This window comes from Leishmania major, chromosome 2 (genome assembly GCF_000002725.2).
Source record: "Leishmania major strain Friedlin complete genome, chromosome 2".
In the NCBI taxonomy this organism is placed as follows: domain Eukaryota; phylum Euglenozoa; class Kinetoplastea; order Trypanosomatida; family Trypanosomatidae; genus Leishmania; species Leishmania major.
Window position 1 is genome coordinate 288,875 of NC_007244.2, and position 21,078 is coordinate 309,952.

A 21,078-nucleotide genomic window follows, 5' to 3' on the forward strand; every position below is an offset into this window, starting at 1 on the left:
AACTAACGCTATATAAGTATCAGTTTCTGTACTTTATTGGTATGCGAAACTTCCGGAACCTGTCTTCCGGCAAGATTTTGGAAGCGCGCAAGCGCTATTTTTTTTTGTGTGCGTGCGTGTGGTGGTGGCGGCGCCCCCCTGCTGTCCGGCGGGTGGCGCGGCTCCCGCGGCGGTGGCCACGCCGCACTGCAAGGGTGCGCCCGCGCCGCTGGGGGCCACGGGGCCGCGGAGCAGGCGTCCCCCGAGCGCCGCGGCCCAGGAGCAACGCGGCCGCGGTGTGCGTGCGCGCGGCCGCCTCCGTCCCGCGGGCGCTGCCGGCGAGTGTGTGTCGGGGGCGCGGCACCGCCTGGCCCGTGGGGAGCGCGGTGCGCGGCGGTGTGCATGACACGCGGCGGCGTGCGCGGGGAACGGCCACCCCCCAGCGCCGGGCTGCGGTGGTGATGGCTTTTAACTAACGCTATATAAGTATCAGTTTCTGTACTTTATTGGTATGCGAAACTTCCGGAACCTGTCTTCCGGCAAGATTTTGGAAGCGCGCAAGCGCTATTTTTTTTTGTGTGCGTGCGTGTGGTGGTGGCGGCGCCCCCCTGCTGTCCGGCGGGTGGCGCGGCTCCCGTGGCGGTGGCCACGCCGCACTGCAAGGGTGCGCCCGCGCCGCTGGGGGCCACGGGGCCGCGGAGCAGGCGTCCCCCGAGCGCCGCGGCCCAGCAGCAACGCGGCCGCGGTGTGCGTGCGCGCGGCCGCCTCCGTCCCGCGGGCGCTGCCGGCGAGTGTGTGTCGGGGGCGCGGCACCGCCTGGCCCGTGGGGAGCGCGGTGCGCGGCGGTGGGCATGACACGCGGCGGCGTGCGCGGGGAACGGCCACCCCCCAGCGCCGGGCTGCGGTGGTGATGGCTTTTAACTAACGCTATATAAGTATCAGTTTCTGTACTTTATTGGTATGCGAAACTTCCGGAACCTGTCTTCCGGCAAGATTTTGGAAGCGCGCAAGCGCTATTTTTTTTTGTGTGCGTGCGTGTGGTGGTGGCGCCCCCCTGCTGTCCGGCGGGTGGCGCGGCTCCCGCGGCGGTGGCCACGCCGCGCTGCAAGGGTGCGCCCGCGCCGCTGGGGGCCACGGGGCCGCGGAGCAGGCGTCCCCCGAGCGCCGCGGCCCAGGAGCAACGCGGCCACGGTGTGCGTGCGCGCGGCCGCCTCCGTCCCGCGGGCGCTGCGGGCGAGTGTGTGTCGGGGGCGCGGCACCGCCTGGCCCGTGGGGAGCGCGGTGGGCATGACACGCGGCGGTGGGCATGACACGCGGCGGCGTGCGCGGGGAACGGCCACCCCCCAGCGCCGGGCTGCGGTGGTGATGGCTTTTAACTAACGCTATATAAGTATCAGTTTCTGTACTTTATTGGTATGCGAAACTTCCGGAACCTGTCTTCCGGCAAGATTTTGGAAGCGCGCAAGCGCTATTTTTTTTTGTGTGCGTGTGGTGGTGGCGGCGCCCCCCTGCTGTCCGGCGGGTGGCGCGGCTCCCGTGGCGGTGGCCACGCCGCACTGCAAGGGTGCGCCCGCGCCGCTGGGGGCCACGGGGCCGCGGAGCAGGCGTCCCCCGAGCGCCGCGGCCCAGGAGCAACGCGGCCGCGGTGTGCGTGCGCGCGGCCGCCTCCGTCCCGCGGGCGCTGCCGGCGAGTGTGTGTCGGGGGCGCGGCACCGCCTGGCCCGTGGGGAGCGCGGTGGGCATGACACGCGGCGGTGGGCATGACACGCGGCGGCGTGCGCGGGGAACGGCCACCCCCCAGCGCCGGGCTGCGGTGGTGATGGCTTTTAACTAACGCTATATAAGTATCAGTTTCTGTACTTTATTGGTATGCGAAACTTCCGGAACCTGTCTTCCGGCAAGATTTTGAAAGCGCGCAAGCGTTTTTTTTTTTTGTGTGGTGGTGGCGGCGCCCCCCTGCTGTCCGGCGGGTGGCGCGGCTCCCGCGGCGGTGGCCACGCCGCGCTGCAAGGGTGCGCCCGCGCCGCTGGGGGCCACGGGGCCGCGGAGCAGGCGTCCCCCGAGCGCCGCGGCCCAGGAGCAACGCGGCCACGGTGTGCGTGCGCGCGGCCGCCTCCGTCCCGCGGGCGCTGCGGGCGAGTGTGTGTCGGGGGCGCGGCACCGCCTGGCCCGTGGGGAGCGCGGTGGGCATGACACGCGGCGGTGGGCATGACACGCGGCGGCGTGCGCGGGGAACGGCCACCCCCCAGCGCCGGGCTGCGGTGGTGATGGCTTTTAACTAACGCTATATAAGTATCAGTTTCTGTACTTTATTGGTATGCGAAACTTCCGGAACCTGTCTTCCGGCAAGATTTTGGAAGCGCGCAAGCGCTATTTTTTTTGTGTGCGTGCGTGTGGTGGTGGCGCCCCCCTGCTGTCCGGCGGGTGGCGCGGCTCCCGCGGCGGTGGCCACGCCGCGCTGCAAGGGTGCGCCCGCGCCGCTGGGGGCCACGGGGCCGCGGAGCAGGCGTCCCCCGAGCGCCGCGGCCCAGGAGCAACGCGGCCACGGTGTGCGTGCGCGCGGCCGCCTCCGTCCCGCGGGCGCTGCGGGCGAGTGTGTGTCGGGGGCGCGGCACCGCCTGGCCCGTGGGGAGCGCGGTGGGCATGACACGCGGCGGTGGGCATGACACGCGGCGGCGTGCGCGGGGAACGGCCACCCCCCAGCGCCGGGCTGCGGTGGTGATGGCTTTTAACTAACGCTATATAAGTATCAGTTTCTGTACTTTATTGGTATGCGAAACTTCCGGAACCTGTCTTCCGGCAAGATTTTGGAAGCGCGCAAGCGCTATTTTTTTTTGTGTGCGTGCGTGTGGTGGTGGCGGCGCCCCCCTGCTGTCCGGCGGGTGGCGCGGCTGCCGTGGCGGTGGCCACGCCGCACTGCAAGGGTGCGCCCGCGCCGCTGGGGGCCACGGGGCCGCGGAGCAGGCGTCCCCCGAGTGCCGCGGCCCAGCAGCAACGCGGCCGCGGTGTGCGTGCGCGCGGCCGCCTCCGTCCCGCGGGCGCTGCCGGCGAGTGTGTGTCGGGGGCGCGGCACCGCCTGGCCCGTGGGGAGCGCGGTGCGTGGCGGTGTACATGCCACGCGGCGGCGTGCGCGGGGAACGGCCACCCCCCAGCGCCGGGCTGCGGTGGTGATGGCTTTTAACTAACGCTATATAAGTATCAGTTTCTGTACTTTATTGGTATGCGAAACTTCCGGAACCTGTCTTCCGGCAAGATTTTGGAAGCGCGCAAGCGCTATTTTTTTTTGTGTGCGTGCGTGTGGTGGTGGCGCCCCCCTGCTGTCCGGCGGGTGGCGCGGCTGCCGTGGCGGTGGCCACGCCGCGCTGCAAGGGTGCGCCCGCGCCGCTGGGGGCCACGGGGCCGCGGAGCAGGCGTCCCCCGAGCGCCGCGGCCCAGGAGCAACGCGGCCGCGGTGTGCGTGCGCGCGGCCGCCTCCGTCCCGCGGGCGCTGCCGGCGAGTGTGTGTCGGGGGCGCGGCACCGCCTGGCCCGTGGGGAGCGCGGTGCGCGGCGGTGTGCATGACACGCGGCGGCGTGCGCGGGGAACGGCCACCCCCCCGCGCCGGGCTGCGGTGATGATGGCTTTTAACTAACGCTATATAAGTATCAGTTTCTGTACTTTATTGGTATGCGAAACTTCCGGAACCTGTCTTCCGGCAAGATTTTGGAAGCGCGCAAGCGCTATTTTTTTTTGTGTGCGTGCGTGTGGTGGTGGCGGCGCCCCCCTGCTGTCCGGCGGGTGGCGCGGCTCCCGTGGCGGTGGCCACGCCGCACTGCAAGGGTGCGCCCGCGCCGCTGGGGGCCACGGGGCCGCGGAGCAGGCGTCCCCCGAGCGCCGCGGCCCAGGAGCAACGCGGCCGCGGTGTGCGTGCGCGCGGCCGCCTCCGTCCCGCGGGCGCTGCCGGCGAGTGTGTGTCGGGGGCGCGGCACCGCCTGGCCCGTGGGGAGCGCGGTGGGCATGACACGCGGCGGTGGGCATGACACGCGGCGGCGTGCGCGGGGAACGGCCACCCCCCAGCGCCGGGCTGCGGTGGTGATGGCTTTTAACTAACGCTATATAAGTATCAGTTTCTGTACTTTATTGGTATGCGAAACTTCCGGAACCTGTCTTCCGGCAAGATTTTGGAAGCGCGCAAGCGCTATTTTTTTTTGTGTGCGTGTGGTGGTGGCGGCGCCCTGCTGTCCGGCGGGTGGCGCGGCTCCCGTGGCGGTGGCCACGCCGCACTGCAAGGGTGCGCCCGCGCCGCTGGGGGCCACGGGGCCGCGGAGCAGGCGTCCCCCGAGTGCCGCGGCCCAGGAGCAACGCGGCCACGGTGTGCGTGCGCGCGGCCGCCTCCGTCCCGCGGGCGCTGCGGGCGAGTGTGTGTCGGGGGCGCGGCACCGCCTGGCCCGTGGGGAGCGCGGTGCGCGGCGGTGTACATGCCACGCGGCGGCGTGCGCGGGGAACGGCCACCCCCCAGCGCCGGGCTGCGGTGGTGATGGCTTTTAACTAACGCTATATAAGTATCAGTTTCTGTACTTTATTGGTATGCGAAACTTCCGGAACCTGTCTTCCGGCAAGATTTTGGAAGCGCGCAAGCGCTATTTTTTTTTGTGTGCGTGCGTGTGGTGGTGGCGCCCCCCTGCTGTCCGGCGGGTGGCGCGGCTGCCGTGGCGGTGGCCACGCCGCGCTGCAAGGGTGCGCCCGCGCCGCTGGGGGCCACGGGGCCGCGGAGCAGGCGTCCCCCGAGCGCCGCGGCCCAGGAGCAACGCGGCCGCGGTGTGCGTGCGCGCGGCCGCCTCCGTCCCGCGGGCGCTGCCGGCGAGTGTGTGTCGGGGGCGCGGCACCGCCTGGCCCGTGGGGAGCGCGGTGGGCATGACACGCGGCGGTGTGCATGACACGCGGCGGCGTGCGCGGGGAACGGCCACCCCCCAGCGCCGGGCTGCGGTGGTGATGGCTTTTAACTAACGCTATATAAGTATCAGTTTCTGTACTTTATTGGTATGCGAAACTTCCGGAACCTGTCTTCCGGCAAGATTTTGGAAGCGCGCAAGCGCTATTTTTTTTTGTGTGCGTGCGTGTGGTGGTGGCGCCCCCCTGCTGTCCGGCGGGTGGCGCGGCTCCCGCGGCGGTGGCCACGCCGCACTGCAAGGGTGCGCCCGCGCCGCTGGGGGCCACGGGGCCGCGGAGCAGGCGTCCCCCGAGCGCCGCGGCCCAGGAGCAACGCGGCCACGGTGTGCGTGCGCGCGGCCGCCTCCGTCCCGCGGGCGCTGCGGGCGAGTGTGTGTCGGGGGCGCGGCACCGCCTGGCCCGTGGGGAGCGCGGTGGGCATGACACGCGGCGGTGTGCATGACACGCGGCGGCGTGCGCGGGGAACGGCCACCCCCCCGCGCCGGGCTGCGGTGGTGATGGCTTTTAACTAACGCTATATAAGTATCAGTTTCTGTACTTTATTGGTATGCGAAACTTCCGGAACCTGTCTTCCGGCAAGATTTTGGAAGCGCGCAAGCGCTATTTTTTTTTGTGTGCGTGCGTGTGGTGGTGGCGGCGCCCCCCTGCTGTCCGGCGGGTGGCGCGGCTCCCGCGGCGGTGGCCACGCCGCGCTGCAAGGGTGCGCCCGCGCCGCTGGGGGCCACGGGGCCGCGGAGCAGGCGTCCCCCGAGCGCCGCGGCCCAGGAGCAACGCGGCCGCGGTGTGCGTGCGCGCGGCCGCCTCCGTCCCGCGGGCGCTGCCGGCGAGTGTGTGTCGGGGGCGCGGCACCGCCTGGCCCGTGGGGAGCGCGGTGCGCGGCGGTGGGCATGACACGCGGCGGCGTGCGCGGGGAACGGCCACCCCCCAGCGCCGGGCTGCGGTGGTGATGGCTTTTAACTAACGCTATATAAGTATCAGTTTCTGTACTTTATTGGTATGCGAAACTTCCGGAACCTGTCTTCCGGCAAGATTTTGGAAGCGCGCAAGCGCTATTTTTTTTTGTGTGCGTGCGTGTGGTGGTGGCGCCCCCCTGCTGTCCGGCGGGTGGCGCGGCTCCCGCGGCGGTGGCCACGCCGCGCTGCAAGGGTGCGCCCGCGCCGCTGGGGGCCACGGGGCCGCGGAGCAGGCGTCCCCCGAGTGCCGCGGCCCAGGAGCAACGCGGCCGCGGTGTGCGTGCGCGCGGCCGCCTCCGTCCCGCGGGCGCTGCCGGCGAGTGTGTGTCGGGGGCGCGGCACCGCCTGGCCCGTGGGGAGCGCGGTGCGCGGCGGTGTGCATGACACGCGGCGGCGTGCGCGGGGAACGGCCACCCCCCAGCGCCGGGCTGCGGTGGTGATGGCTTTTAACTAACGCTATATAAGTATCAGTTTCTGTACTTTATTGGTATGCGAAACTTCCGGAACCTGTCTTCCGGCAAGATTTTGGAAGCGCGCAAGCGCTATTTTTTTTTGTGTGCGTGTGGTGGTGGCGCCCCCCTGCTGTCCGGCGGGTGGCGCGGCTCCCGCGGCGGTGGCCACGCCGCACTGCAAGGGTGCGCCCGCGCCGCTGGGGGCCACGGGGCCGCGGAGCAGGCGTCCCCCGAGTGCCGCGGCCCAGCAGCAACGCGGCCGCGGTGTGCGTGCGCGCGGCCGCCTCCGTCCCGCGGGCGCTGCCGGCGAGTGTGTGTCGGGGGCGCGGCACCGCCTGGCCCGTGGGGAGCGCGGTGCGCGGCGGTGGGCATGACACGCGGCGGCGTGCGCGGGGAACGGCCACCCCCCAGCGCCGGGCTGCGGTGGTGATGGCTTTTAACTAACGCTATATAAGTATCAGTTTCTGTACTTTATTGGTATGCGAAACTTCCGGAACCTGTCTTCCGGCAAGATTTTGGAAGCGCGCAAGCGCTATTTTTTTTTGTGTGCGTGTGGTGGCGGCGCCCCCCTGCTGTCCGGCGGGTGGCGCGGCTGCCGTGGCGGTGGCCACGCCGCGCTGCAAGGGTGCGCCCGCGCCGCTGGGGGCCACGGGGCCGCGGAGCAGGCGTCCCCCGAGCGCCGCGGCCCAGGAGCAACGCGGCCGCGGTGTGCGTGCGCGCGGCCGCCTCCGTCCCGCGGGCGCTGCCGGCGAGTGTGTGTCGGGGGCGCGGCACCGCCTGGCCCGTGGGGAGCGCGGTGCGTGGCGGTGGGCATGACACGCGGCGGCGTGCGCGGGGAACGGCCACCCCCCAGCGCCGGGCTGCGGTGGTGATGGCTTTTAACTAACGCTATATAAGTATCAGTTTCTGTACTTTATTGGTATGCGAAACTTCCGGAACCTGTCTTCCGGCAAGATTTTGGAAGCGCGCAAGCGCTATTTTTTTTTGTGTGCGTGCGTGTGGTGGTGGCGGCGCCCCCCTGCTGTCCGGCGGGTGGCGCGGCTGCCGTGGCGGTGGCCACGCCGCACTGCAAGGGTGCGCCCGCGCCGCTGGGGGCCACGGGGCCGCGGAGCAGGCGTCCCCCGAGTGCCGCGGCCCAGCAGCAACGCGGCCGCGGTGTGCGTGCGCGCGGCCGCCTCCGTCCCGCGGGCGCTGCCGGCGAGTGTGTGTCGGGGGCGCGGCACCGCCTGGCCCGTGGGGAGCGCGGTGCGTGGCGGTGTACATGCCACGCGGCGGCGTGCGCGGGGAACGGCCACCCCCCAGCGCCGGGCTGCGGTGGTGATGGCTTTTAACTAACGCTATATAAGTATCAGTTTCTGTACTTTATTGGTATGCGAAACTTCCGGAACCTGTCTTCCGGCAAGATTTTGGAAGCGCGCAAGCGCTATTTTTTTTTGTGTGCGTGCGTGTGGTGGTGGCGCCCCCCTGCTGTCCGGCGGGTGGCGCGGCTCCCGCGGCGGTGGCCACGCCGCGCTGCAAGGGTGCGCCCGCGCCGCTGGGGGCCACGGGGCCGCGGAGCAGGCGTCCCCCGAGCGCCGCGGCCCAGGAGCAACGCGGCCGCGGTGTGCGTGCGCGCGGCCGCCTCCGTCCCGCGGGCGCTGCCGGCGAGTGTGTGTCGGGGGCGCGGCACCGCCTGGCCCGTGGGGAGCGCGGTGCGCGGCAGTGTGCATGCCACGCGGCGGCGTGCGCGGGGAACGGCCACCCCCCAGCGCCGGGCTGCGGTGGTGATGGCTTTTAACTAACGCTATATAAGTATCAGTTTCTGTACTTTATTGGTATGCGAAACTTCCGGAACCTGTCTTCCGGCAAGATTTTGGAAGCGCGCAAGCGCTATTTTTTTTTGTGTGCGTGCGTGTGGTGGTGGCGGCGCCCCCCTGCTGTCCGGCGGGTGGCGCGGCTCCCGCGGCGGTGGCCACGCCGCGCTGCAAGGGTGCGCCCGCGCCGCTGGGGGCCACGGGGCCGCGGAGCAGGCGTCCCCCGAGTGCCGCGGCCCAGCAGCAACGCGGCCGCGGTGTGCGTGCGCGCGGCCGCCTCCGTCCCGCGGGCGCCGCCCGCCAGCGTATGGCGGGCGCGTGCGGCGGGTTTCTGGATGTCCTTGGTGAGATTCCTTATTGTTGGTTAGGGGATTTAGGGGCGTGTTGTTCTTTTGTTGCGGAGATGAATTTCTCGTTGTGGTTGTGTTGAGGTAATGTTGAAGGCAATGCGCTCTGCTGTAGTAAAGGGGTTGTGTTTTTTTTTTTCGTGAGCAGGGTGAACGTGTCTGATGGAGGGGTTTATGGGACGGAGTTAAGGGACTCTGTTCTGCTGATTTTTTGTTCGCGGCGTGCTTCTGTGGCTCTCGTGGCTTGAAGAGAATGATCTTGGTTTTCGAGCGTTTCTATTATCAGTTCGGGAAGAGCGTTGTTCGTTTTGACGGAGCCCGTACTCGAGCAGTTTGAGGGTTCCTGGTGTTGCTGTCGAGATGGTTTCCTATGCGGTGGTTGCGTGCCCGTGATGGGTTGAGGGAGGTTTTTTTTTTTTGCCGGAGGGGGGGGGGGGATGAGTGTGCTTGTTTTGCTTTTTAGTCTCGGAAATGGCTGAATCGGAAAGTTGTTCTGGTGAGGTGTTTTTGATGATAGACGAGTTCAGGTGTTTGGAGGCCCTAGAGGACATCGTTGAGTGTGATTAGGGCGGGAGTTTTTCAGTTGTACGGTTGATTGTTGGTGAGATGCGAGGGTGTTCTTGTGGTTATTGCCAAGTTTTTTTTTTAGAGGTGCGAAGGGGTGTGTGCATAGTGTTGTGCTGTTTCTTGTGTTGGAAAGGGAGTCGTCTTGCCTGTTAGTGTGTTGTGCACTGCCTTTGGATGCGGAAAAGTAGCGGCTGTAGGTTTTTGCTTTTAAAAGAATATGCTAGTGGATCCCAGAGCGCATTTTGCCATGGCTCATGTCTCTTCCTTCGCTGTTGAATAGGGCTAGCTGACGTCTGGAATGCGTATCGTACAAAGGAGGCGGTAGCAATGCGCTTACAATGGGAACGCGTAATTGCTGCGTGTCCTTGCTTTTTTGTCAGTCGACAAAGCAGCACTCATTCAAGTTTCTCTCTTTCTTTTCCCTGCTTTCCCTGTGATCAAACCGGTAGCTTTGTCGGCATTGTCGTAGCAGAACCAAAGGGGGAAGCGGGCTTTGTATCCACATCGCAAAGAACGCTAGTAAAATAGAGCATCGAGGTAAGGCTGAATTTCTACAAAAGACGGCACAAATGCTAGACATCAGCTGTGAGAGCATTTTGTTTGATGAAGTGGCCGTTAACGATATTCCGGCCTATCGTCCTGTTCAAGTGAGGAACACAAGTGGATCTCCATTGTTGGTGAAACTCACCACCACCAGCCCAGTCGTTCAGTTTCAGCTTCGCAACGAAAACTATGAAGCAATCAAGCGCGTAGGCTTTGCTGACACTCTCTCCGTCTACAGCGAAGCATTCGATCTCGTGGGCCTCATCTCATCTATTGAATTGGCGCCTTTCGAGGAAAAGGACCTCATCGTGTATTTTCGCGCTGATGCGGCCACGTTTTCGCACCTCGTGAAGGGGTCGCAGCCTGTTCCTTACACTGGATCTCTGCAGGTCACTGTAGGGACTCCAGCACCGGCGTCACCCCTCGGAAACGCACTGAGAGTAGACGGAAAGAAGAGGTTAGCAGCGCAGCAGCCGGCTGCCGCCTGCATCACGATACCTTTTCGAGCAAACGTTTATGTGTCCTGTTTGAAACTCTCATCCACTGAGCTGCATGTCACCATGGCTCCGAACAAAACCCAGGTGACTGACTTTGTCGTCACCAACACGTCCTGCCAGCCGGTGCACTTTGTCATCCGTGATCAAGCTATGCCGCTACGTGGTCTTGATGTTGCACTGTATGAGTCTGATAAATTCGAAGAACCAAAGTTAGGCCACCGACTTCTGCTGGACAGCTACGCATGCATGACTTTCTCGTTGATCCTGCGATCCTCCACGGCTAGCTCGACTGCGCAGCAGCAGTACCACACCGTTTTTCAGTGCGACAACCTGCGCGATAATCGCAATACCACATTCTTGTACGTGAGCGTCAACGTGGTGGCAGAATCGCAAGGTGACCTCGTCGTGTTTCACGACACGTCCGTCAATTTCGGCGACGTTTATCGCGGCACTAAAGCGACGGCGATCATTAGGGTTCAAAGCCTCGATGACCGCGGTGAGGCGGTGCTGCGACTTGGCGACGTGGATCGGAGAAAATGCGAGGGAAAAGTGTCGCTGATGAAGGGTAACGCCGCCGTTGACGAGATGACAATCGGCTCGCCGAAAGGAAATCAGCTCAACGCCGTCACACTAATGTACCAGCCGTTCTACGATGGCGACAGCAAGGACGAATCAAAAGTAAAGTTTGATGTGGAGCTTTTGGTTGTGTCGGCTGATCGTGGGCACAACCAGCGCGTGGTCATCCGGTGCGCAGCCGTCCTGTACACAAGCAACATAGTGGTGTCGCAGCGGTCCATCAACTTTGGCGACTGCCAAGTTGGGCAGAGCAAACGCTTCACGCTGCAGATCGAAAACCGCTCGCCATTGCCAGGGAAAATCATGGTACAGCTGCGCAGCAAAATCATTCGAATCGAGGGCGTCTCGACCCCGCAGAAGCTTGCTGGTCGCGAGCTGAAGGAGGAGTTCTCTGTAGCACCGTCTGCGTCGCTCCCGATAACGTTGCGAATCACCCCACAGCGTGTCAATCCAATGTACTGCAAGCAGCTGACAATTATCAACGCCTCTAATCCAGCGGAGGACCGGCAAGTGATCAACATAGAGGCGAATAATATGGCGCCGCTTGACGCGAAGCTGCACGATGAGCTGTATTCATGGAAATGCGACCTTGGCAATATCGACAGTGCCAACAGTCGCAGAGGCCCGTCAACGCTGTGGGCTATTTCGGGTGTACCGCTGATTGTTCCGTACAGTGTGCAGTCAAAGGTGGATTACCAAGTGGTGCTGAATCTGCGCTCCTCGTGCCCTGAAATCGAGGTGTTCTACTCGTCCGATGCAGTGATCTGTGGCCAGCTGGGAAAGATCGCGGCAGAGATGCGCTCATTTTGTGTTTACAGCGAGAGCGAGGACGCCAGCTACCTCACAAATGAGTCGGCAGAGCAGCTTTTTAGCGCGCGTGAGGAGCTGCTGCGACTCTTGAACGAAACGTCGCACAACATTACCAACCGCATCACGTTGGAGCCATTGGTGTCGATAAAGGTGTACGTGCTGATTATTCGCACAGCCTCTCCCACTGAGCCGCTGACGAAGGAGGACGGTATTTCGATAGCGGTGGACGGAATTGAGGCGCCGCGCTTTGTGCGGCTGTCGTATCGACTCTGCGGCACGTCGTTTGAGTTGAATGGGCAAAAGACGAAGAACTTCGGCGAGGTGAACATTGGCGTGAAGAAGACGACGAAGCTGCCAATAGTGAACCGTTGCAATTCGTTTTTGTACCTTCATCTGTCGAAGTCGCGTTCCGTGACAGCCGAGCATATTCGCATGGAAAACAGCGACAAGCGGTCCATCTTTCTCACGATTCGTCCCTACGCGTCGCGTGAGATCGAGCTGACTCTGTACCCTGGCATCAAGGGCGTATTTCAGGAAAAGATTCGCGTCTCGAACATACTCAATATCAAGAACACAATAACCATGACACTCAAGGCGACGGTGACAAAGGCTGATACGTTCGAAATCAGCCCAGATTCATGGACGTTCGAGATGATGGTCCCTTCCTCGTCAAGCGTGCCGGCGCTCATGGCATCATCGCCGCCGTTTCTAAAGGCAGAGGAGGCTGCTGCCGCGGCGAATGCTCGCGTAGGTGCAAAGTTCACCGTATCAAACACGAGCAACGCGCGCCGGCAAATTGTTGTTCGATTGGAGCTGAATAGCGCTGCCGCAGCGAACGGCGTGAGCGCAGCGAACCCCTACTTGTCATTTGCGGGTGTGAAGGTGGCGGTGCAGCTGGACATGACGCTGAGTGGGGCGACCTCTGTCTCGGCACGCAAGCTGGAGGAGCAAATCGAAAAGCTGGAGCAGAAGCTGAAGATTTACGTGCGGAAACATAAGACGGAAAAGGCCGAAAACGCAATGCGCAAGATCGAGGCATACCGACTGGCGTTGAAGGGTGAAGAGGTCGACCTGACTGCCCTGGAAGCGGCGCAGGCAGGCACGCAAAGCGCCACTGATCACGAGCTCTCGGAGAGCGAGGATGACAGCAGCAGTGCAGCGCTGCAGGTGTGGAGGAACAAAACGCAACAGGGTGACATCGTGCAGCTGCTGCGCCGCGAAGGCGTCGCGTTGCCATCAATGGACACCGGCGAATCCGTCATAATCACGTTGTTTCTCGGGTGTAAACGTGTCGTGGAGGAGCCGATCCCAGTGTCACAGACCCAGGCAATGAACCTGCTCTTCTATGAGGCGCGAGATCAGGAGGCAAATCGCATTATTCCGATCGACTTGATCCTGATGCGCACACCTGGCGACGTCGCGACGCAGCAGCTGCTCGCTGCTCCATCCGTTGGAGCAACACCGCAGACAGTGTTGCCTTTTGCAGCAGCCGTGTCCGCTGTCGTTGCGCCGTCGGCGTCTCCGTCGCTACCGTCGCCGTCGCACCGGGACAGCGAGCCGTTGCAGCTCTCGCCCGATAACGCCACGGTCGCGTCCGCGTCTGCATCTGGCGGAGCCTTGCAAAGCGGCAGCTTTCTTCCCGGTAGTAGTGGATCAGCTTCTCGCGCTGTGCAGAGTCGCCCACCGCCATGCATTCGTCTCATTACAACAGACTCCCACGCTGGCAACAGCGATGGACGTCCTCGATCCACCTTTATGGGGCACCCCTTGATTGTCTTGCACAACTGCATCGTGAATGACCAGACCGAGTTCAGCTTTGTGGTGAAGGCCAACGCGAACACAACGATCGTGGTTCTCGAGCCGCGGCGATGCGGCGGCAGCGTTGCAGTGGTGCTGGATGCGCGCTTCAAACTCTTTCCTCGAAACGGCCACGTGCGTCAACAGGAGCCGCTGCGCATTGTCGTGGAGTGCACGGCGCGGAGCGTTGGCCCCCAAAAGTACTTCATTCCTGTGAAAAACATCTGCAACGCTGCCGACGTGCAGTACCTCACGGTCGAGATGAATCCAACGGAGGAGATCGAGATGCTGACGACGGAGCCAAAGGAACTGCTGTTCCGCGACGTCATTACACCGTGCGCGGCGTCGCAGCTGGAGACGCAGCTTGTGCTGATCCGCTGCCGCTTCTCCTTCCCGCATGCCCTCATTGTGCGCACCAATAAGCCGTCACAGCTGGCTCTCTTCGAGGATGCGTCCTGCACGGTGCCGCTGCTGCACCCGATACGCCATATTTTCGTGAAGGAGACAGTGCGTGTGTACGTGCAGCTCCGTCCTGGCGCCCGATACGTTGATCCGTGCGCACGGCAAATCCGCGCCGGTGTTCTCGTGGAGGCGGTGGCGCCGAATCCCGCCGTATCGAGCACCGCGTACTGTGTGGTGGGGAAGGCGATTCTGCGCGCGATGGCGTACGTTGGCAGTGGGCTTCTCGAAGTGCCGCGAGGAAGCCTTGACCTGGGGTGCGTGGCGCCAACGCAGGACTACGTCACGACTCATTTCACGGTGCGCAACACCTCCCACACGTTTGCTTTGCGCGTTGCGCTCGTGCCGTCATCGCCGCTGCTGGAGGTGGCGGAAGAGACGTCCGCTAGCAGCGACATCGTGGTGGCGCCTCTCCAGGAGCACATCGTTCCCCTGCTGGTGCATTTGCCGGCACCTGGTCTCACGCGCGAGTTCATCGATGTGATGAACCGCAGCAGCTCGCAGGAGACAATGCGGGTGTCGCTGTCGGCACTGCGAATGAATGACGGTATCGTGCAAGTGGACCCACCCGTCAACACGCGGCTGGCCTTTCCAGTCGCCGCGGTGGTGCGAGGTGAGCAGGGGAGGCAGCTGCATCTGCATCAGCCTGTTTCGTACTCGGTAAAACTGGCAAACTACAATCACCACCGCGAGGTCGTCCTGGCAACGACAACCGCCGTCCACGCGTCGTGCGCGCTGCCGCTGTGGTTCCACACGCCGGACGAGGAGTCAAAGGTGTGCGCCGCCTTTGAAGAGGAACAGCGTCATGCGCTGGAGGCGGCGGACGACTCGCCGACGTCGACGCCGGCGCAGATGAGTGAGCCGCGCGCGGGGACGGTCGCGCTGACCACGACACCGGTGGTCGACCAGCCGCCGGCAATGTACACGAGGGGCCGTGTGGAGCTGAAGGCGAACCACACCCAGATCGTCACATGGACGTTGACCAGTTTACCCACACTCACGTCAGAGGAGGTGGCGGCAGTGCTGCAGTATCAGATGGTGACTATAACGACGACGCTGCAGGTGTACGTGACATACACGGCGCACTCTGCACGCACTAGCGCGGCGGCAGGTGGGTGGAAGCCCTACTCTTCCGGAGCCACGTTGCAGGAAAGTCGGTATCGCGGGCCAACTGTGGGTCAATGCGTTCTGCTCGTCCCCATCACCCTGTCGCTGGCAATGAGTGAGGGCAGGGCGGAGCCGGCGGTGGTGAGCTTGGGGCTTGTGGGTAAGGCGACATCGTTGCCCACCTCTCCCAGCTCTTCGGCTTCCTCCGTGTCGTCGTCCAACAAGGAGCACGATGCTGCAACGGAGCACGGACTCGATGCCTTCGCAAGCGGCAGGGAGGAGGAGATGGTCCTCGCGGCGCGCCAGCGGCGCCGTCGTCGTTCGTGCGTTTCGAAGCTGCGCCGTCCGCGAAACCACACCTTCAGCGCCTTCGCCTCCAAGCCGGGTCTGCCTCAGTCGCCGAGCCACAACATGGTCGTCTCGTTCCGGCTTATCAACTTATCGGCCGTCATACCACTGCCGCTCAAGGTGGAGTGCCCGCCTGTGGTGCGGTTCTCTCAGACGCGCCTGAAGATCCCGCCAGGGGAGAGCACGGTTGTCCAGGCGGCGCTGAACATGAAGCTGATCGCGACGCAAGGGACGTTCCGTTACGAGGCCTTCTTTGTGAACGAGTGGAATCCGGAGAACGACATGGCGGTCTGCATCACGGGGCAGCACTACTGGAAGGTGTTTCAGGTGCTGCGGGCTGACACGCAAGAGGAGGTGCGCGAGTCGCTCACGTTGGCACCGCTGCGCGTGGAGCCGTCGCTGCGAGTGCCGCTCGCCGAGATGAAGCTGGACTTTGTCGCAACAGAGCCGGACGTCGAGTTCGATCTCCATCTGCAGCCGAACCCCCAGCTGGAGGGCCTGCTGGAGCTTCTGCTGCTGCACTACGACGCTACCTCAGCAGTGCGGCACCTGAGCTTCCGCTCAAACATCGTGACACCCACCTCCCCGGCTGCCACGAGCGTTGCCGGCGGGGTAGCAGCCGCCAGCGTCGTGCAGGGAAGCGCTGGCGCGGCGGCGGCTGGGATGGCGAGCCTCACCACAAGCGGCGCCGCTCCTCCAGCCAGCGGCAGTGCAATCGCCGTGGCCGCAGCAGGAGCTGAGGCGGGCCTGGGCGGCGGGCTCGCCACGTCCGGGTCAGCCAGCCCGGGTATTGGCCTGCCTAGCGGGGGCACGCCTGGCAACCTGCAGCCCGGAACCCCGTCAGGCGTCGCGGCGACGGCGACAGCGACAGGGTTTCCAGCGCTCGGTGCGACCAGCGCCGTGTTGCCGGTCGCCGAGTTTTTCGGCGCGGCTGCGACCACCGCGGCCGGTGCCGCGGGTGGCGCCTCCATCGCTGCTGCAGCCGCGATCAAAGCGAAGCCGCGCAAGACGGGCGCCGGCAGTGCTGCCGGCACGGCTAACGGCGGCGCAGCGACTGCGGCCACACCCTCGCAGACGCTGCGGCTCCGCTGCCTGCTGCGTAGTGGTGACTTGAGCTCACTTGTATCTCTCTTCTACGGTTACCGGAAGGCGCGCGCGGCTGGCACTTCAGCACAGGCGACCACCGCCACAACAAATGCGAAAGGCATCGGTGCCGGCGCGGCGACCACGAGCTCAGCTGTAGCGGCGCCGCTGGCCCCACCGGAGATCACGGCATTGGAGGCTGCAGGTGCGAACAGCAACGCCGGCGCCGTTGCCTGGACGTACGACCGGGTTGCAGAGCTGGAACGGCGCAGCGCGTCTCTCGCGTCGAACAACGTGTGGCTTGGTACCGTTGTGGTGGAGAACCCTTTCACGGAGGTGGAGGAGGTGCAGGTGTACAGCACGCTAGCGCCATTTCGCACCTTCTCGGCGCCGTCTAAGGTGATGCTAAGGCCCTGCCGAGTGAGCGTGGAGTCGGTACCACGGCCGAGCACCAGCGCAGCCGCCCCACAGGCCTCCACGCACCGCGGCACACCTCAGGTGGGCTATGTGGGTGAGATCAGCATAACAAACGAGTTTGACGTGTACGTAGCTGAGCTCTCGGTTGTGGTTCTCGTCCACGAGCGCCTCGCTGTGCCCCTGCGCATCGACGTGCGCGGAGGATGCCGCCATGCGGTGGACACGGTATCACCGGATGCAGTAGCGGGTGCAATACCGCCCGTGCCTGATGCAACGCTTGAGGACGAGGAGGCCACTGAAGCGGACATCGCCACGACATCTGCCTTCAGCGCGTCACTGCGGCCAGGAGTGCCGGTTGCCACGTCGTTCCTGACGGAACCCGCCACAGACGGCGCCGGGCCGGTGTCGCTGCCTCACTGCATACACCTCGGCCCTCACGAGACCGTCGTGGTGACGGTGGCGATTCGCCCAGCGGATATGCGAACGCTTCAGCCAACTCCCATGTCACCAACGAAAGCCATCCTCACTGCTCTGCCGACGCCGCTGTCGCTGCCTTCGCTGGAGGAATTCGTGTCCGTGGTGTTGGTAGACGAGAACGCCCCGTTCAGCTACGTTGTGAGCCGTGTGAGCGTTGTGACGCCGACGAGTGGGGCAGAGGCGCTGCCCAGCATCGTGCTCAGCTCCGTCACCACCACCAGCAACACGGCAGCGGCGGCCACTAGTGTCGCGGCTGCGTCCGACGCGAGCACGAAGGACGGAGAGGCGGAAGCTCGCCCCAGCGCAACACTTTCTCCAGCCGCGCACCGGGAAGAATCGACCGGGCCGCTGGCGACGCCTTCGGCCACGTTGGCAGGCGAAGGGCTGACGATGGTACTAACGACGCCGACAGCATCGGATGAGGCACCGCAGCAGCTCAGTCGCTCCAGCAGCAAGCAGGCGTCTGACCTGGTCCTCGCCGGCGGTACTGCAGCAGCGGCAGAGACGGGCGAGCCGGAGGCGGCGCCTGCAGCCGAGGTGCTGCTGCCACCGCGAGGTAGCACGCCATGTGGCTCAGAGGGCCCAGCAGAGGGGCCGTGGGTGTCCCCTGCTGGCGTAATCACGACGCTGGCGCCGTCGCTTGCAGCGGCGCCGCGTCAGTGGGTGTTGTCCCTCCGCAACTGCGACGCGTTGCCCGGGTGTGGAGGGGCGTACTTCTTCAACTTCTCTGTTCCGCGTGACGACACATACGAACCAAACATCCTTATCACGAATCACGCGCCGGACAGGACGGTGCGGTACACAGTGCATGTGATCTCGCAGAGCCCGCAGGTGTGGCTGCTCCTTACCACAACGACGGGGGTACTGGAGGTGGGCGAGACGCAGCCGCTGCGGTTGCAGGTGCTGTCATCCGAGGTCGGCTCCTTCGTCGGCTACGTGGCCATCACGAACACCTGTGACACCCGTGAGGTGGTATACCTGCGCCTGAACGCAGAGGTGTTTGTGCCCGGCACGGCCGAAGGCTTCTTTGACGTCGTTGCCATGAACGATGGCCATCGCCTCGCCACCACCAACGCGGGGCACAGCGTGTACATGGGCGCCCTGCACGGCGCCGGTACCAGCCGTGCGCTGATGGCGCTGGAGATCGTGAACAAGGGCAGTGTGGCGCTGGAGTTCCCCGTGTCGGTGGTGCATCCGATGCGGCAGGAGTTGCGACCCATCCCCCAGAGCGTCTGGTACGGCACGGCAGTGGCGGCGTCGGGGCACCGTCGCAGACACATTGCCTCAGGGGTACTGCCTCAACGCATTACCTTGAAAGACGACGGAAGCGTGGCTTCACTCACGTTTCCTCGAGCGTCACGTGCTGCGCTGGATCAGCAGGCTGACCCCACGGCAGTCGGGGCTGTCGCCGGAACAGCTGCAGCAGCAACGCAGAAGGGTGCCGTTGATGGAACTGTACGCACCGCCGGCGGTATCGAGGAAGCCTTGCCCACAAAACAGCTGTTTGGTCAGCCGAAGCCACTTCTGTCGCCTCACCACACCAGTCTTCACCATCAACGCGGCGGCGTGCGCCCCGGCAGTGGCGTGGCGGCTGCGCCGACGCCTACCGCCTTATCTTCCACCGCCAGCACCTCTGCCTCCCCGTTTGAGGGTAAGCTGACCGTGTGCCAGATCCACGGCGTCCCCACGCGCACGGGCCAGAGGTACTTCGTCGTCGACCCGCGCTCTCGCATGCGACTGGCCTTTGTTCTCAGCTGCAACGCACTTCACGACATCCCGGAGGGGTACGGGGTGTTTGGCCAGACCGATGTCGTGTTCCGCTGCAAGCAGGCCCGCGACGCTCGATTCAGCTTCAACGTGAAGTTCGAGGCGTACCGACCCACGTTTGCCGTGGCGCTGGAGTACGACATGGACGCGACGGAGAAGACTGCTGCAAGCGCAGGTGCCGTAGCCGCGCTGAGGTCGGAGGCGGTCGTGAGCTCCGCGGACGCGTTGGAGCCCGCTGTCGGCAGCGCATCCTCCAAAGCCTCCGTTGCCCCATCTCTGGCACCTCCGGCACTGGCCTCGACGGCGACGTCTCGCTGGGCCGAGGTGGAGGTGGCCGTGACGAATCTGAGCCGCAGCCACACGCAGGTGTTCGTGCTGTACACGCAGTCAGAGGTGCTGTCGCTGTCCGTCCCCGGCGCGGGGCCGTCGGCTCACCGCGTGTGCGCCGGCAGCGCGCTTCTCCCGCCGCCTTCTGGTGCCGCCGCGGAGGACAACGGGTGCGGCAGCGGCGCTGCCTTCGTGCCTTCCGGGGTGGAGATCGCAGTGAGCCCGCAGTCCGTTGGCGTCTTTGCTGTTCGTCTTGATCGGCTGCGAGCAGAGGCGCTCCTGAACTTCGACAAGGACGAGTCGATGCTGGCCCGCCCCGCGCTGTGCGAGCACGCGTTCCTGTACAGTAAGGGCAACCCTCGCGAGCGGGTGCAGCTGCTGTTCCGGCAGCAGGCGCTGCTGGCGCAGCCCCGGCGCCAAGCTCGCGCAGCCGCCGGGGCCTCCTCGGAAGTCAGCCCTTTATCTCCGGCGCTGGTGGATGCGAAGCCGGTGAAGGGTGGGGGCCAACACTTCCGCGAGCACCACATTTTGGGCTTTGCGCAGCGCTTCTCCGCAGTCATGACGTCGCTGGCGGATCGCGTGCCGTTCCTGACGCGGCCAGAGGACGTGGCGGAGTCGGTGAGGTCGCACAAGAGTGTGGCAGGCAGCAGCAGCACCGGCGTGGGTGGTGGAGGCGGTGGCAGCGGCGCAGCAAGCACCACCGGGGGAGGGGGAGGAGATGGCGTGGGCAGCGTCGCGAATGCTGGGGCCGCAGCGGGGGTTGCAGCGATGCGGGTTTCCGCAGGCACCGCAGCGTCCACAGTGGCCGGCGTCACCAGCAGCGTTGCTTCCTCGAATTTCAACGTAGTGCATCACTCCACTGGCAGGAACCAGCGTAGTCACCGAGACAGAAACAGCGGCCCTGTTGCACATCGGGGTAACACACACCGCTCCAGGCGGGGCGATTCTTTCTACGACGACACGTCCGACGGCGGCACTGCGAGCAGCAGCAGTGGCACCAGCTCCACAAGTAGTTGCTCGAGTGATGTGGCTGACAGCGACGACTTCGCGAGCGAGATTGCGGAAGTGGCGGCCGACCGAACACTGGACAGCACGCTCACGGAGGACAACTTCGACCAGCCGTCGCGCGATGGCTGCAACGATGCTAGCGCTACCGCAGTAGGGGAGGCGATCGGGGAGAGCGGTGAGAGCGCTGCGACCGGGTGCCCCACAGACGCCCGCAGCAGCAGCGACGGGGCATCTGCTGACCTTGCCCCTCATGCGCTATTCCGCTCGTCGTCCCACCCATGCATGCGTAGCAGTGAGGGTCCTATCGGCTCGGTGGTCGCGTCGTCTCTCTCATCTCTTCTGCCTTTAGGGACATCACTGGCGCGCTCGAGCAGCGGCGGCAGCCATCCCAGCAGCGAGGACCCCCATTGGTACGACACCCTCATCACATTGCACGACTTGTTGGTTGAGTTGACGTGGCTGTGTGATGAACTCCTCTTCTACGCGATTCTGCTCTGCAATTCTCGCCATGTGGAGGCGTGCATGGCCTTCCTCGTCTCAGCTGTCGCGCAGCATCCTGTGATGGTGGCGTGGCGTCGGCGCCGCGGCAGCGCCGGTCGCTCTCGTCAGTACGACATCTTTGGACAGTTCCTTGAAACCCTCGACGCCCTCCCGCGTCTTTCCTCCACGTCTTCCTCTTCCGGTTCCTAACGAGCAACCGCAGTCCTGTGAGAGTAGTCGAACAAGGAATGCGGTGGCAGTGATGCGTGACGCCACGCTCTCTCTTTCTTTTGGTGTGTGTGTGTGATGTATGCTGGCTTTCTGTCTCGGGCTCCCCGCCCTCTTCTTGTCTCTTCCACGAA

At 64.7% G+C, this 21,078-nt stretch overlaps 1 protein-coding gene and 18 non-coding genes across 19 annotated transcripts; all 19 read left to right on the plus strand.

Moving 5' to 3' along the window:
* Positions 1–449, plus strand: LMJF_02_SLRNA_0430. The gene has a single exon (XR_002460039.1). It is a non-coding gene (non-coding RNA).
* Positions 450–898, plus strand: LMJF_02_SLRNA_0440. The gene has a single exon (XR_002460040.1). It is a non-coding gene (non-coding RNA).
* Positions 899–1,353, plus strand: LMJF_02_SLRNA_0450. Its single transcript, XR_002460041.1, has one exon. It is a non-coding gene (non-coding RNA).
* Positions 1,354–1,807, plus strand: LMJF_02_SLRNA_0460. The gene has a single exon (XR_002460042.1). It is a non-coding gene (non-coding RNA).
* LMJF_02_SLRNA_0470 lies at positions 1,808–2,255 on the plus strand. The gene has a single exon (XR_002460043.1). It is a non-coding gene (non-coding RNA).
* LMJF_02_SLRNA_0480 lies at positions 2,256–2,709 on the plus strand. The gene has a single exon (XR_002460044.1). It is a non-coding gene (non-coding RNA).
* LMJF_02_SLRNA_0490 lies at positions 2,710–3,158 on the plus strand. Its single transcript, XR_002460045.1, has one exon. It is a non-coding gene (non-coding RNA).
* Positions 3,159–3,604, plus strand: LMJF_02_SLRNA_0500. The gene has a single exon (XR_002460046.1). It is a non-coding gene (non-coding RNA).
* Positions 3,605–4,062, plus strand: LMJF_02_SLRNA_0510. Its single transcript, XR_002460047.1, has one exon. It is a non-coding gene (non-coding RNA).
* Positions 4,063–4,504, plus strand: LMJF_02_SLRNA_0520. Its single transcript, XR_002460048.1, has one exon. It is a non-coding gene (non-coding RNA).
* Positions 4,505–4,959, plus strand: LMJF_02_SLRNA_0530. The gene has a single exon (XR_002460049.1). It is a non-coding gene (non-coding RNA).
* On the plus strand, positions 4,960–5,414 carry LMJF_02_SLRNA_0540. Its single transcript, XR_002460050.1, has one exon. It is a non-coding gene (non-coding RNA).
* On the plus strand, positions 5,415–5,863 carry LMJF_02_SLRNA_0550. The gene has a single exon (XR_002460051.1). It is a non-coding gene (non-coding RNA).
* On the plus strand, positions 5,864–6,309 carry LMJF_02_SLRNA_0560. The gene has a single exon (XR_002460052.1). It is a non-coding gene (non-coding RNA).
* LMJF_02_SLRNA_0570 lies at positions 6,310–6,751 on the plus strand. The gene has a single exon (XR_002460053.1). It is a non-coding gene (non-coding RNA).
* LMJF_02_SLRNA_0580 lies at positions 6,752–7,193 on the plus strand. The gene has a single exon (XR_002460054.1). It is a non-coding gene (non-coding RNA).
* Positions 7,194–7,642, plus strand: LMJF_02_SLRNA_0590. The gene has a single exon (XR_002460055.1). It is a non-coding gene (non-coding RNA).
* Positions 7,643–8,088, plus strand: LMJF_02_SLRNA_0600. The gene has a single exon (XR_002460056.1). It is a non-coding gene (non-coding RNA).
* Positions 8,089–9,589: 1,501 nt separating this feature from the next.
* On the plus strand, positions 9,590–20,926 carry LMJF_02_0580 (conserved hypothetical protein; the record flags this gene model as incomplete). The annotated part of the gene is made up of 1 exon (XM_003721615.1): positions 9,590–20,926. The coding sequence occupies one exon, from the start codon at positions 9,590–9,592 to the stop codon at positions 20,924–20,926; it is 11,337 nt and encodes a 3,778-aa protein (XP_003721663.1).
* Between the last annotated feature and the right edge of the window lie 152 nt (positions 20,927–21,078).